General features: G+C 44.6%; 1 protein-coding gene across 3 annotated transcripts in view; it reads right to left on the reverse strand.

Annotated features, from left to right (window-relative positions):
• Positions 1-13,526, reverse strand: part of PIKFYVE (phosphoinositide kinase, FYVE-type zinc finger containing) — a 2,037,960-nt gene that overhangs the window by 1,153,992 nt on the left and 870,442 nt on the right. For all 3 annotated transcript variants that reach the window (XM_085648834.1, XM_085648836.1, XM_085648835.1), the window contains one exon: positions 5,097-6,286. In XM_085648834.1, the coding sequence (XP_085504960.1) occupies positions 5,097-6,286 (1,190 nt within the window). The remainder of the gene's footprint in view (positions 1-5,096; positions 6,287-13,526) is intronic.

Consider the following 13,526-nt stretch of genomic DNA (forward strand, 5'->3'; position numbering starts at 1 on the left):
ACCACGACAGCTCCTAGTTTATGGCAGTGTCGGGTGGGGGGATACTCGGGCAATTAAGTTTTATTGTTGTTTTACATGCAGACTTCACCAGGGGGTCACGAGGAACAGCCATTCTGATACATCGCAGAGTCCCTTTCAAGCACATAAGCCACTGGGTGGATCCCGGGGGCAGATTTGCTATTGTCACGGGCACACTGTATGGTGAGCATGTCACCATGGGTCGTATTTATGCTCCCCCTCCGCTAGGGGCAATCTTTATCGATAAGATTTCCAGGGTTTGGGGGGGGAACTGCCAGAGGGCCTAGCCCTCCTGGCCCCATAAGACATTATGGGGCCAGCAGACAGACAGCGTAGCACTGACCGCCAACCACCTGTGGATCCTTCTAAACTGCACTCCTTGGTATCCACCTTAGGCTGGGCGGACATTTGGCGTGAGTACCACCCCACAGAACTTAACTACAAATTTATGTCTGCGGTCCACGGTTCACAATCCTGATTGGATTATTTTTTCACACCCCGCATAGCTCTCCATTGGTTCTCACAAGTCGCCCACCTCCCCCGAGGGCTCTCTGATCACTCCCCGATCACTTTTAAATTCCATACTTGCTCTCGTATACCCCCCTTGGCACCTTCGAAGCGCAGACTATCAAGACATGTTGCAATCGGCGACATTAATGTTACCTCCGCCCCATCCCAGGTGATCCTTTGGGAGGCCCTAAAACCCAACATAAGTGGGGCCAAAATTAGCTACCGCACCAAAGAAAAACACGCGCGACAAGAGCAACTGGCCGACCTAGGGTCACACCAGGCGTCTCTGGCATTACAGCTTAACGGAGACCCCAGCCCCACTCTCCAGCGCAACTTGTTGCAAGTGCAGCAAGCAATACAGCAATATCTAATGGGGGAAGCAAAGGAGATCTGGGCAGCATCGCAACATCAGATATACCAATGGGGAGATAAATCAAGTAAAATTCTCCACAGGCTCTGCCAGGCTAACAAATCCCCAGGCGTGGTTCCCACCATCCGTGATGCTAAGGGGTCTGGTGCTCATCGCTGGAAGGGGTGGCCCGGGAATTTGCACGGCATTTCTCCTCATTATACGAACGTCGCAAGCAGATTTTAGAGGCCCAAATAGCGGAATTCCTGGTGGATATTCCACCCCGAAAGCTCACAGACCAGATGCGTGACCAAGTAGAGGCCCCTATCACCATAGACTAGCTAACTGGGGCCTTACATGCTCTACACCCAGGGCAGGCCCCCAGACCCAATGGATTCCCTATGGAGTTCCTGCGGCCGAATATGCACATGCTAAGGCCCTCACTTATTAGCAGCCATACAAGATGCCCAAGAACGAAATATATTACCCCAAGATTTGCGGCATGCAGAGACAGTCATATTTCTTAAACCGGGGCACCCTCCGGAGGACCCCTCCTCATACCATCCTATTTCTCTCATTGACTTTGAGCCTAAACTACTGGAGAAGGTCCTGGCTGATCGCCTATGGACATGCGTATCAGACCTAATCCACCCAGCCCAATCGGGCTTTATGCCTCAACGAGCTACTCACCACACCATACGACGAGTTCATAATGCCATAGCGGCTGCTCCGGCGTTGGGACGCCCGGCAGCTTTACTATTAGCAGACTTAAACAAAGCGTTCGATTCGCTCAGCTGGGTCTACCTCTTTCAATTACTTGAGGTGGTAAATTTTGGTCCTCGCTTTATAGCATATGTCTGCTTGCTCTACACTAACTTAACAGCGTCTGTTCGTATAGCCGGACATCACTCAGACCCCTTCTCAGTTCACAGGGGCACTAGACAGGGCTGCCCCCTATCCCCACTTTTGTTTGCTCTAGCAGTGGAACCTTTGGCGGCGTGGGTTTGGAGCAAACTGGTGCTCCGTGGATTTGAATGGGCCCAGTCGAGATTGGACCGCATCGCGCTATACGTGGATGACGTCCTTTTCTTCATGACGGACCTGTGGTTTTCGGGGCCCCGCATCTTACAAATCCTTAGAGTTTTGGGGGAAACTACTGGCCTTCACACCAACCCTGCAAAATCCATGCTTTTTCCAATATGCGGCAACCAGAAATAGGGCACCTGGGCGTCGCAGTTGTTGCACGCAATGGGTAGTTTTAAGTATTTGAGCATTTTCGTGTGGCCATGCCCAAAGATCTCATGGGCAAATAATATTAATCCATTGATCACAAATCAAAATAGCGAAACAGCAATATGGTCTTCCCTTCCACTGTCACTGTATGAGCGATCTGCCATATTTAAGATGGTTTCTCTACCCCGAATTCTATACAGATTACAAAACTTTCCCTACAAAATTCTGTAAATAACATACAAAATACATTTCTCTGGAACGAAGGGGCGATCAGGGTTGCACTTCACACCTGCGCACAGATATGTTATGTTATGTTATGTTAGGGATATTTATATTGCGCACAGCTGCCCCAGCTAAGGGGCGTCCTGGCGCATGACAAGGTAGACAGTCTACGTACTGTGGGGGTATTGCAGAAGCAGCTGTATATGCCTATTATGTGGCCTCTCATATACTGATAATTAAATGAATGGTGGTATAACTCCCCAACAGATTCGTTTTTTTGCGATGCAATATGCAGCAATGAAGGGGGCTCCCCTTCTCCAGCTCCTTTATAGCACTAAAAACCTAGATATTTTACCCCGGTGAGTAGAGTAGTGATACAGCTTTGGCGGAACAGGGTCCGACAGATGGGATGGTGCGGGACCCTAACCCAAACAACTCCATTGAGGCAAGGCACATACCTCTGCCCGGTGGCGGCTCTGGAGGGATTCCTTGGGTGGGACTTAGTGGGGATATCGACCCTGGGTGATGTGATGCGGGGGACTACATTGAAATCCTTTCAACGATTACAGGCAGATTTCCAACTGCATAGGACACAATTTTACAAATACCTCCAATTCGACAATGCTTTGACCCCCCTTAATCCATGCCTTGGAGACCCTTCCAGAGTTTCACCCTCTTGAGGCTCTGCCTACTGATGGGGGATTTAGGCCTACATAAAATCAGGCAAATATACCAAACATTGACGACCCGCATACGGAATACGCTTAATAAGACGCGACGAGCGTCACAAGCAGATATTCCTGACTTGACAGACGACAACTGGGCAGAAGCTATTGCCAGCCCTCGGGGCGCCACCGTGTCCAAAGGATACCGCTTTATACAGTTCAAGTATTTGCACGGCGCATACTACACACGGGGCCGACTCTGGAAGATGGGTGTTATCCAGTCCGCTACATGTCTACGATGTGAGAGGGAGGATGGGACATTTTTGCATACAGTTTGGAGCTGCACTGCATTGCAGCCCTTTTGGCATAGAGTATCGTCATGCTTAAGCGATGTATTATCATGGGAACTCCCACTCAAGCCACGACTCTTACTCTTGCACAGTACAGGTGACATTGGGGGAAATAAGTACAAACAACATCTGCTGTGCGATATTGACCAGATGTGGAAAGGGACTTCTCCACCGACTATAGGCAAATGGAAGACCTAACTAGACAGCTGTATGGGTGCAGATAGCAGTGTTTCTGGCCCGCGGCTGCCCTGAAAAACATAGAAAAAGTTGGACCTGATGGGCGACATATCTTCCCCCCCCCACCCCCCCACCCCCCACCATCCTCAGACCCCTCATAGGAATTTCTACCGATGCATACATTTATTGATCAAACCATTCCATATTATGTAATAACCCGTCACTCTAAGAATGTATCACCTGTACATTTACTAGGATCTAGCACAGTCTGCATTTTGATAACGTTATTTATTTTAAAAAGTGGCTTGTTGACCTTCACAAGGCTTTAGTGGCCAAACACGAATTATACTGCAGCAATATACTGAGCCATCCTGCCCGCCCCCTAACCCGCCAGACTTAAAGAAGTACCTAACTACTATTGAATCGAAACTGCCCCACATTCTCCCTGAACTGCCAACTTCTTAGGACCACAATAGAGTCCTGTCCATGCACGGGTAAGCAGGACCTTCCGGGGACTCCTCCCATACAGGCGCCACCATCTTCTTAGCCCCTCGTTTGCGTCTGCACTGGCATCAAATCTTCCCTCTGCACTCTTGCAACTAGAACATACCCTCCCGCAAGCAGGTATATAGTCAGGTATTGTGCTGTATGCACTAAGCCCTTTTCTATTAGCAGATTAGTGTGCTTCCAAGAGTGAATCGTAGACACTGTTGCACCGTTTTGTTTTATAAATGTGAACCGAATTAATGGCAGAGACTACAGCGACCATGTAACCGTACTGTTGTTCTTGATATAAATACTGTGGATCTCTTTATACGATGTTGCTGTGAGGCAAAATGTGTAACTCTCATTGTCTTCTTAAGTTGTTTAAGTTTTGCTGAAATGCAATAAAGAATATATATATATATATATATAGATATATATTGTTTTAAAGATTCCCAATGACCACCTCTCTTAGGACGAGACTCACCAGTACCATCACCCACTCCATCGCAAGCTATCACTAAATGGCATGACCTGTAATACAACAAACTCGCCTCAAAAGGAGCGTTCACCAAGACTTTGCAGCTCAGGACAGGACTACCATGGGATACCCAACAACTTCGATCACCTGCCTTTCCTTCATGTGAAAGTGTAGGTAACATACTTTTGCTTATTCAAAAACGATACATTTTTTGATCGTAACTAAATAGCCGCTGAGGGGTCTACGTGTCATAATTGATATGTTTGCATTATCTCAGTATGTTATTTTATGCTGTACGGATATGTTTAACCAGACCAAATATACCGATTCCACTGTGCATGCCTCACAAATATTCTAATACTCAGAAATGCACAAATTCAATCTGTCAACTATTTACATCTTACTAAAACTGTTGATAGAAACAAGGACATTTTCTGTCAGCTCATTCCGCACATACAAATCTTTGTAGACATATTTAGCATGTCTATATCCTCATGTGTGTGCATGCTTGTATTTATGAAGATTGCACATACCACATAACTAGTTCTCAGAAGATAATTTGGCATAAACCAAGATATCTGTTTTCAGAATAATAAACTAAATGTTACCTTAGAGTTCCACGCTAGTTCATTCTGAATCAGTCCCCTGTCTTCCTCCCCATCTTTCTTTCCTTCAGTCTTCCCAGCAGAGCCAGCTGAGATATCCTTGCACTGAACAAATGGGTCAGCATCCTTCTGTCGAATCCTTCCCCCTCTTGCTCGGTAATCTGCAAGCATTGTGGCTAAAACCTGGCTTTCCCCGAGGTTCTCTGCTATTTTGGTACTAAGCAGTTCATGGGAAGGCAGCACCTGGATAGATTTACCATGGACACTCCCATTCAGCCCCTGCAGACTTGAAAATTCGCGCAATAACTGTTTCTTCCTTCTGCTTTCCTGTTCTTTAAAGTCCTTGTTAAGAAGAGGAGATAGATAGACTTGCTCTGGAAAATAATCTCTAGTGGGGCATCGCATACCCTTTTCAGTCAGCAGAAAAGGTTCCTTAAAGGTGATAACTGGGGAGATGGAAAGAATAACATCCTTCAACTCCTGCTTGAAAGCTACAGAGTACATCTTCAACCTGTCCTCGGATGAAGACACTTCCTCAGTTACGTATAAACCAGTGTCATCCTGAAGTGGGTCCCGAAAAAGCCTCATCTCAATTTTGGGTTCCTGAAGACATTCAAGCTGAAGCTTCTGCTGTATTTCAGACTTCAAAATTTCCAAACTCTGATCATGTTCAACTATGGGATCCAATGACTCAGGCCGTATTTTCTGACTGGCAGATGTCCCTATTGGTGTGGATATCACCATATTGGAATCAGGTTCATTAAAGGAACTAGTCTCTTCAGATAAGCCTAAATCTACATATTCATCATCTTCATCAAAGAAAATCCTTTGTTCAATGTGGCTGTCACTTGAAGAAACGGACCCAGGCATAACAGGCTGTTTATCAGCAGAAAGACTGGAGTCCTGGATAACAACCCCAAACTCCTCTCTATTGAACAGTGCTTGATGGTCACTTTCATCTCCATGACCTTCAATGAGCGAATGGAAAGAGCTGCTTTTAGTCAACATTGGAGGCATGGCAAACTCATCCATCAGGAAGGAAATTTCTAACTGTGAGTGGTATGCTGCACAGATCATGAAGATGATGATCTCCTTCACCCGAGCCAGTTCATACTCCAGTGCTCCACGCAGCTTAATGGTGCAGCCCAGGTGCAGAGGAGTGCCTTCGAAAAACATCAAGGTTTTCATGTCATCTAAATTATATGAAGAAAAACAAATGAAAAAGTGAAACAGTATCATTACTGGAACACAAAATCTACCCCAAAAGAAATGCAGCTTGATTAGACATCTACCCCAAAAGAAATGCATGCAACTTGATTAGACATTTAAGGGCCTGATTAAGAATTTTGCGGAGAGAGTACTCCATTGCAACAGTGATGCAACACCCTCCCCAACTAAGCAAAATGTCACTCTCCTTCTTTAGAGTCAGGCAGAACTTCAGTATGTAGACATCTCTGCAGCCTACATACACCTTCGATGGCCCGACGGAGAAAGGTTTGTCAGAGGTTTGGCCATTTGTTTGCCAGCCCTATTTAGAGTGGGTAAACACATGGGCAGTTCTAACTCTGCATCATCATCAGGTAAAACCTAGAGGTAAGGAGCAGTGTGACGCCCACATCATGAGAGAAAGCTCTAACGTGTGGGTCATTGTTTTTGTTATTTTCAAAAACAAATCCTGCTTTGGGATTTTGTTTTTGAAAATATAAAAACATTAACGTTTGAGGCATGACTCTTGTCAGAACCACAAGAGATGGCCCCTGGGCCAGGGGACAACCTTAAATGTTGCAGACGGAGTACCCTAGCAATGACAGGAGTAAAGTACTATGCCACGCCAACAGTACAAAATCCATCCACCAAAATCTAAACCAGGCCTACAGTATTTTCTTGGCACTTAAACAGAATATCAAAGCAAAATAACTGAACCCCATGGGTGGATGCACTTCACATTTAAAAAAAGGTTGGGTTGATTATAATCCTATAAAATGATGTAACCAGATGTCACTAATTATGGAAACATTGACTGAAAAAAATCAGCTCTCTGCACATGTTTAATGCGTTATGTCACCTTTGAATGTTCGAAACTGATGTAAGCTTACTATTCTCACAACATCACTGCAGTATTTTAATTCATATTAATCAGTCAGGGTGAGGAAGCATAAAAGTGAATAGAATGAATATTTGGCTCCTTAAGGAAATAGAAATTTGGTAAAAATACCTAAGAAATTTTCACAAAGCTTTCTTCTGTGAGCAATTGCATCTGCTACAAATTCAAGACTGTGTCATAGCGAGGTCAGAGTAAGACACAAATAGCTACAAACAGCTTTGTGGATCAGCTATGTAAAGGTCAATCTAGTTGCTGCTATAACTGAAAGGTCAATTATGTACTCCAACATTCCAATGATATAAGAGTCAATTAAGTTTTATCGCCACCAAAAAAAATGTGTTTATATTTGCTTTGCTTGGAACACAGTGTTGCAACTGTACATATATTATTAATGTAAACATTCCTCACCAATGCTGCACACCATTTGTGTGTTGTGTACATCTGTGGAAATCAAACCCCAGAAATCTTCTGAAACCAAAATTTATGGAACCTAACATTTTACCTAAGGCAGTTCAGCTCTCACTGATCTGCCACTAAGAGACTGCCCTCCACATCAATAGCACAAAGTTAGCAGAGTAAAACCATAATTATAAACTGGGACCACTCGAGAACTGAGTTCTACATCCAGATTAAATTTAAACGGCTTAGTACAGAATCATTAAAGAATAATTTACATACCTTCTGTAATGCTTTATCTGGTAGAGACAAGATCTAGCTGTAGATTCCTTACCTTTGAATTATCCCCAGACGCCAGACTGGATCCAGAAATTTTTCTACAGCCGTACCTCTGCGCGTCAGAAGAGGGCATCAAGCGACACCGTAACAACATTGTAAACCGGATGTGACATTGACAGAGTTCATATAAGCCCTCCCCTGATGCGCTGATATCAGTTTCTTCCTTTCCGTCCTTCTACTCGGATCCGGGGAACGGTTCCTCTGGTCATTTCTGGGCCTATCTTGATGATTTTTTAACAACACAGTATGCTTTATTCTGGTATCCTCAGGGTCCTGTGGATGACAAATGTCAGCCCGGACCCTCATAGTATTTGTATGTGGTGTCTGAGTTTTCACCATGACTCTGAATTGTGTGGCTCCTGTCTTCAGCTTTGGCCGTCGGCGCTGCAAGAGTGCTGCATGACTCTCCTGGCGACTTTGTGGTCATGGGCTCCCTGTCGGTCAAGGTGGTCTTGTTCTCGAGGCACTGCTCCAGGAATCTTTCCTGTGAGCGTCCTGCGTCCTCTATGTAAACTTGTAAGTCACGCCATAAGCTGTCAAAGTTATGGCCTTCCTCACCTTTGCCGCAAACGTGGGGCATCTCTGATGCACCTCCATGTCCTCGTATTGAGGAGTCGGAGCAAGGGTCTACCCTGCACTTTCCGGTATTCCCAGGTGCCGGCGTGACTCTGGATCAGTTGAGGGAGTAGGATTTCTCCCGTCATGCTATTTTTGGTTGTCTGCCTCCCTCTGGTGCGGTCCCTGCCCTATGGAGGCCAGAGGAACCTTGACTGAATCCATGCCGGCCAGGTCTCCCCCCTGCTTTAGTGAGGCCCTCTGGATCCGTAGTTCGATCAGTGTCGGCTCAGGTGCACAGCCCTTTAGGTTTCTCACCTGCGACACCAGAAGTTTCTTTCACAGCTACTTTCTGCGCTAAAACACAGAGCCACATATAGAAACTACTAAGGAATCTTGTTTTTGAAAAATGTTAATAAAATTATTTTTTTTAAACCAAAGAAACGCACAAGTGGGCACACAAAGGGATCTGAAGAAAAGGACAACCAGTTCTCAGAGCCGGGAGGATGGGTGAGTCGGTAAAGAATCTGCAGCTAGATCTTGTCTCTACCATTACCTTTGAATGAGATACCCAAGCATACTATCCCCAGAGGACGGTCTGCGAACTGATTCCCCTAAATAGCCCCGACTAGGCTATCCGGTCTGTCGTTAAGAGAGAATGGCCGGCTGCCAGAAAGGGAGGTCAGGAAATAAGACATCCCACAAGAAACATCGTTGAGAACCCCACACGGAACTGAGATCTGCAACTGTGGAAATACATAGGAAAAAGACACCATGGCAGAAGGATAAACACAAGTTGGAAAGAACACTCCATATGAACAACATACTACATCGCTCCCCTAGTGGCAACTGGGCCAGGAGAACGGGGCCAAGGACGAAGCAAATACCACTGAGCCAAAGCTCTTAATGATAGAAGCAAGATATGCAGAGAGCCCCAAACACTAGTTTATGAAAAGCATTGCACGCAATAACAAAAATTATGGCAATAGACCTCATCTAGCTAGAGGAATCATTACGATAGGGAAGGGAGCCCTCTGGGACTATCCAAACGAAGAACCCTCCGGGGAGGGAGGGCGTAGCGAGTGCAAAGCAACGAACATACGGCAGTCTCTCTGGACACGAGGAAAAGTGCAACAACGTAAGCAAAAATACACTACTCCCGAAGAGAGGCAGTATAACATCACTTACTATAGGGATACCTATATATAAGATGTATGAATATATATATATTCACTGAAAAAACCATAGGTTTCACACATGTTAGAGTTAGCGGACATTTTAATCATAAAAAACCATTGAAATTCCCCCGTTATAGTTAGTGCAAGCAACTATAACTCACGCGACCGCAATCCTCTGCTGATGCTAATACTGTATTTAGACACTTATTTGCCCATGTCTTCTTCCATTACATTTTAGCTATACATATATTGCAAATATTTTTTTTTCATAAAGACACATATGTCATCAGCAGAGGATTGCGGTCGCGTGAGTTATAGTTGCTTGCACTAACTATAACGGGGGAATTTCAATGGTTTTTTATGATTAAAATGTCCGCTAACTCTAACATGTGTGAAACCTATGGTCGAAAAAAATTAAAATTGAATTTTTGGCCTTGGGGGTTTGTAGGGAACACCTTAATCAAGGTTAGGGGGTTAGGAGCTGTCTAACATGCCCCTTTACATGTTTTAAACCTTTGCTTTTCTTCCCCACCTCAGAGTGCGAGAGAGAAAATGGCGGCCGCCGCTTCCTGGTTTCGACCGATTCGAATGTTTACTAAGATCTAACAGCCAATCAGAATCGCTCTCGCGCACGGCACCGTACGCGTACAGTAAGCTTACCGTAAGCGCACGGTAAGCGCACGGAGCGCTGCCACAGATATATATATTGATTTAAATGCTATTTTCTCAGGAACTACTGAACAGATTTACACCAGACCTACAAAAGGCACTTCCTTGACCTGTAGACTACCTCTCTGCCAAATTTCAAGTAACTCTGTTCAGCCGTTCGGGCTGTAGCTGTGTCTAAAGGTCCTATGGAAAAATGCATGGGAAAAACGCGTTTTGGGACCCCCCTTTTTTCTCAGCCCCTGCTTGACGAATCCCCCCGAGACTTTCAGGGTAGGAGCGGAGCGTAGCGCCCCATTAGTTTTGAAAATTTCGCGAGGATTCGTCGACCGGCGCCAAAGTTATTCCAAATAGAATGTTGCGGTTTTCCTATGGAAACAGGGTCCTAACTATAACTACCTACTGGCGACCGCCAGTAGGTAATATATATATATATATATATATATAAGATGAAAAATACCCAAAAAGGTGTAGAAGGCACATCTCAAGAACAGCCCGGTCGGTAACCAAACTTGGGGTTGGTATTGGAGGTGTCATGAAATGTCTCCAACAAGCACGAACACATTGTCCAAAAGTGAAAAGCAACAGAAGCTTTGCACAGGGCAGAAGCAAATGAAAACAGGCCATGCAGAGGCATAGAAAAGAAAAGGTCGATTGAGGAGGCCATCCATGCAAAGATACGGACAAGGTAAGTCTGCAAGGAACCTTGAGAGAAAGAGGAAGGGCAGAAGCCCCTTTTGCCTGTGTATAGTGAAAACTGGCACAAGACGTGCTAATGCGAAGAGAGTAAAGAAGGAACACCATCTAGGTCAGACCACACAATGCACCCTAGGCCAAGAACCATGCCCCTTCCCTTGCATCTGGTAGGAAAGAAGGACACCAGATAGAGGGGAAGGAAAGAACTCATTGGCTAATAGGGAGAAATACTCAACAAAACGAGGAAGGAGTAAGAGGAAACCCTGTGCACCATCTTCCCAATTGCACCGTCGCAGTAAAGCACTGCATGTGGAGTCCCCTATAAGAGGTACCATTGTGTCATAAATTTATAGAAGAATGCCTGTAAGGCATACAAACGGAGTACAATGCAACAGTGCAACAGCACAAAACCATCAAAATACCCCAATCCGAACTTGGGTAGAAAGCAAAAGAACACCTTGCAGCCTACGGCGTAGAAACCCAACAGAGCCAAAAAAAGATGGTCCCCCAAAAAAAAGAAACAGGGACCACAATCTGCCATCAACAGGGTAAGAATGCAAGAAAAGAAAATACCTATCTGGGCAGGAACACCACACCGGATGCCACTAGGAGGTGACAAGTGAAAAGAAGCCGCCAACGGGCACCTCCCTAGAATATCTCACAAAGAAAAGGAATCAAAGAGACGATCCCCGGACGGAGTGAGTATGGGGGAGGGGGGCCGCGGAGAAGATATCAACATGGGGCCTGCAACTACTCCATCGCTTGGAGTGTCATGCGGAACTTTTGCAGCATTGACGGCCGAAACTGAAGACAAGAGCCACACTCTTTGGCATTATGGTGAAAACCCAGACACAACATACAAATACTACGAGGGCCAGGGGCAATATTTGTCATCCACAGGACCCCGAGAACACCAGAAAAAAGTAAACCGTGAAATTGACAAAACATCGAGAAAAGCCAGAGGAACTGTTCTTCGGATCATCGTAGAAGAGTGGAAAGAAAGAAACTGACATCAGCACATCAGGAGAAACGTCACATCCGGTGGACAACATCGCTACGGAGTAGCTCGACCCTCTCTAACATTGCGCAGAGGTACTGTTGTGGAAAATTTTCTGGATCCACTCTGGAGCCTGGGGATAATTCAAAAGTAAGGAATATGCGACTAGATGTTTCTATCAGACTAAACTGTTAAATACATCGTTAAATAAAGCATTGCAGAAATATTTGCATATTTTGCCATGAAGGCACAGATACAGAATACAGATTCACAGATCTTAACAAATACCCTAGTTGGTCAGTAAAAATATCTCTAAATTCCAAGTGTCAAAGTTGCACTTCTCGGGCCGTGGAGACGTGTAGGATCTTTGTAGCAATCACACCAAAAGGCACAGACCCTTCAGGTTCCATTGATCCCACAAGTCCTAAGGGACCTAATTCTAATTGGATCATTTTTAGTGTTCATAAATACTCAATTTTCAGGATCATGTTGTAAGTCACGACGTTTAAAGTTCTGTGGAGTACACAGTATATTAAGGTTAAGTGGGAATGCATGGAATGTCTAATTTATCACCGACTTAACATAGATTAGGTTAAAGATAAGGTCTTGATGAATTGACATAGATCCAAGCAGACTACTACAGGCAAGAAATATGTTGACCTTTAATTAGAATATCGGGGACATTATTCCTGTAGATGTGTGCGTTTAACCTATAACAGGGCCCCTTGAATAAATGGGTAGCTGATGTGCCTAGTTAATTTTAACTGTTTCATTTACCAATCTACCCTTCTTAGTGGAACTCCCTCCCCACTCTATTTAAGGAGGACTTTTTGAGTTAATTAGGAACTCTCAAAGGCAGAATCTAAAAGATCTACGGTAAAGAACCCCCGAGAAGGGACCGCTGGGCATTGCAGCGACAGTCCAATACATAGCAGGCCCCATGAGGTAGCATGCTGATGGAGAACACTTCCTATGACCATTCCTGTCTGGGAATCAGAATTGGGGTACCCTGATATCCATAAGGAACTGCACACTTGTTTATATTGTCAACACAAATTGAAATCTTTTCTTAACAATTGCTCATAGTAGATTCTTCTGCAGGCCGACATAGGAACTAACAACGGAAACCCTTCAAAATGATACATCAGGTACACGATGGGAAGTTTCATCCATAATGAATGCTTTAGAACACTACATTCCATTTACGTCATAGTTGCTGTGTTTGGTGGAAACTGTAGGGAGAGAAAAGTCACAGGGGCAGCTTGTTGGGAGGAGGCATGAGTAAGTCCCGGAGGAGCAGAACATTTGAAACTGCATCTATTTTAAAATAATGTGTCTTGCACAAAAAATGTGGCATACCTACACTACATTATTAATCACACTTATAAATGAGATAATCATATTATTTTAAGTGTAAAATAATTAGTTGATTTGTTACGGTCGTATGCATCATTAAAAGTACTAATCCACAGAAATAATTTGTTATCCAAAATTGCACGTTA

Source organism: Triturus cristatus, chromosome 3_2 (genome assembly GCF_964204655.1).
Source record: "Triturus cristatus chromosome 3_2, aTriCri1.1, whole genome shotgun sequence".
NCBI lineage: Eukaryota > Metazoa > Chordata > Amphibia > Caudata > Salamandridae > Triturus > Triturus cristatus.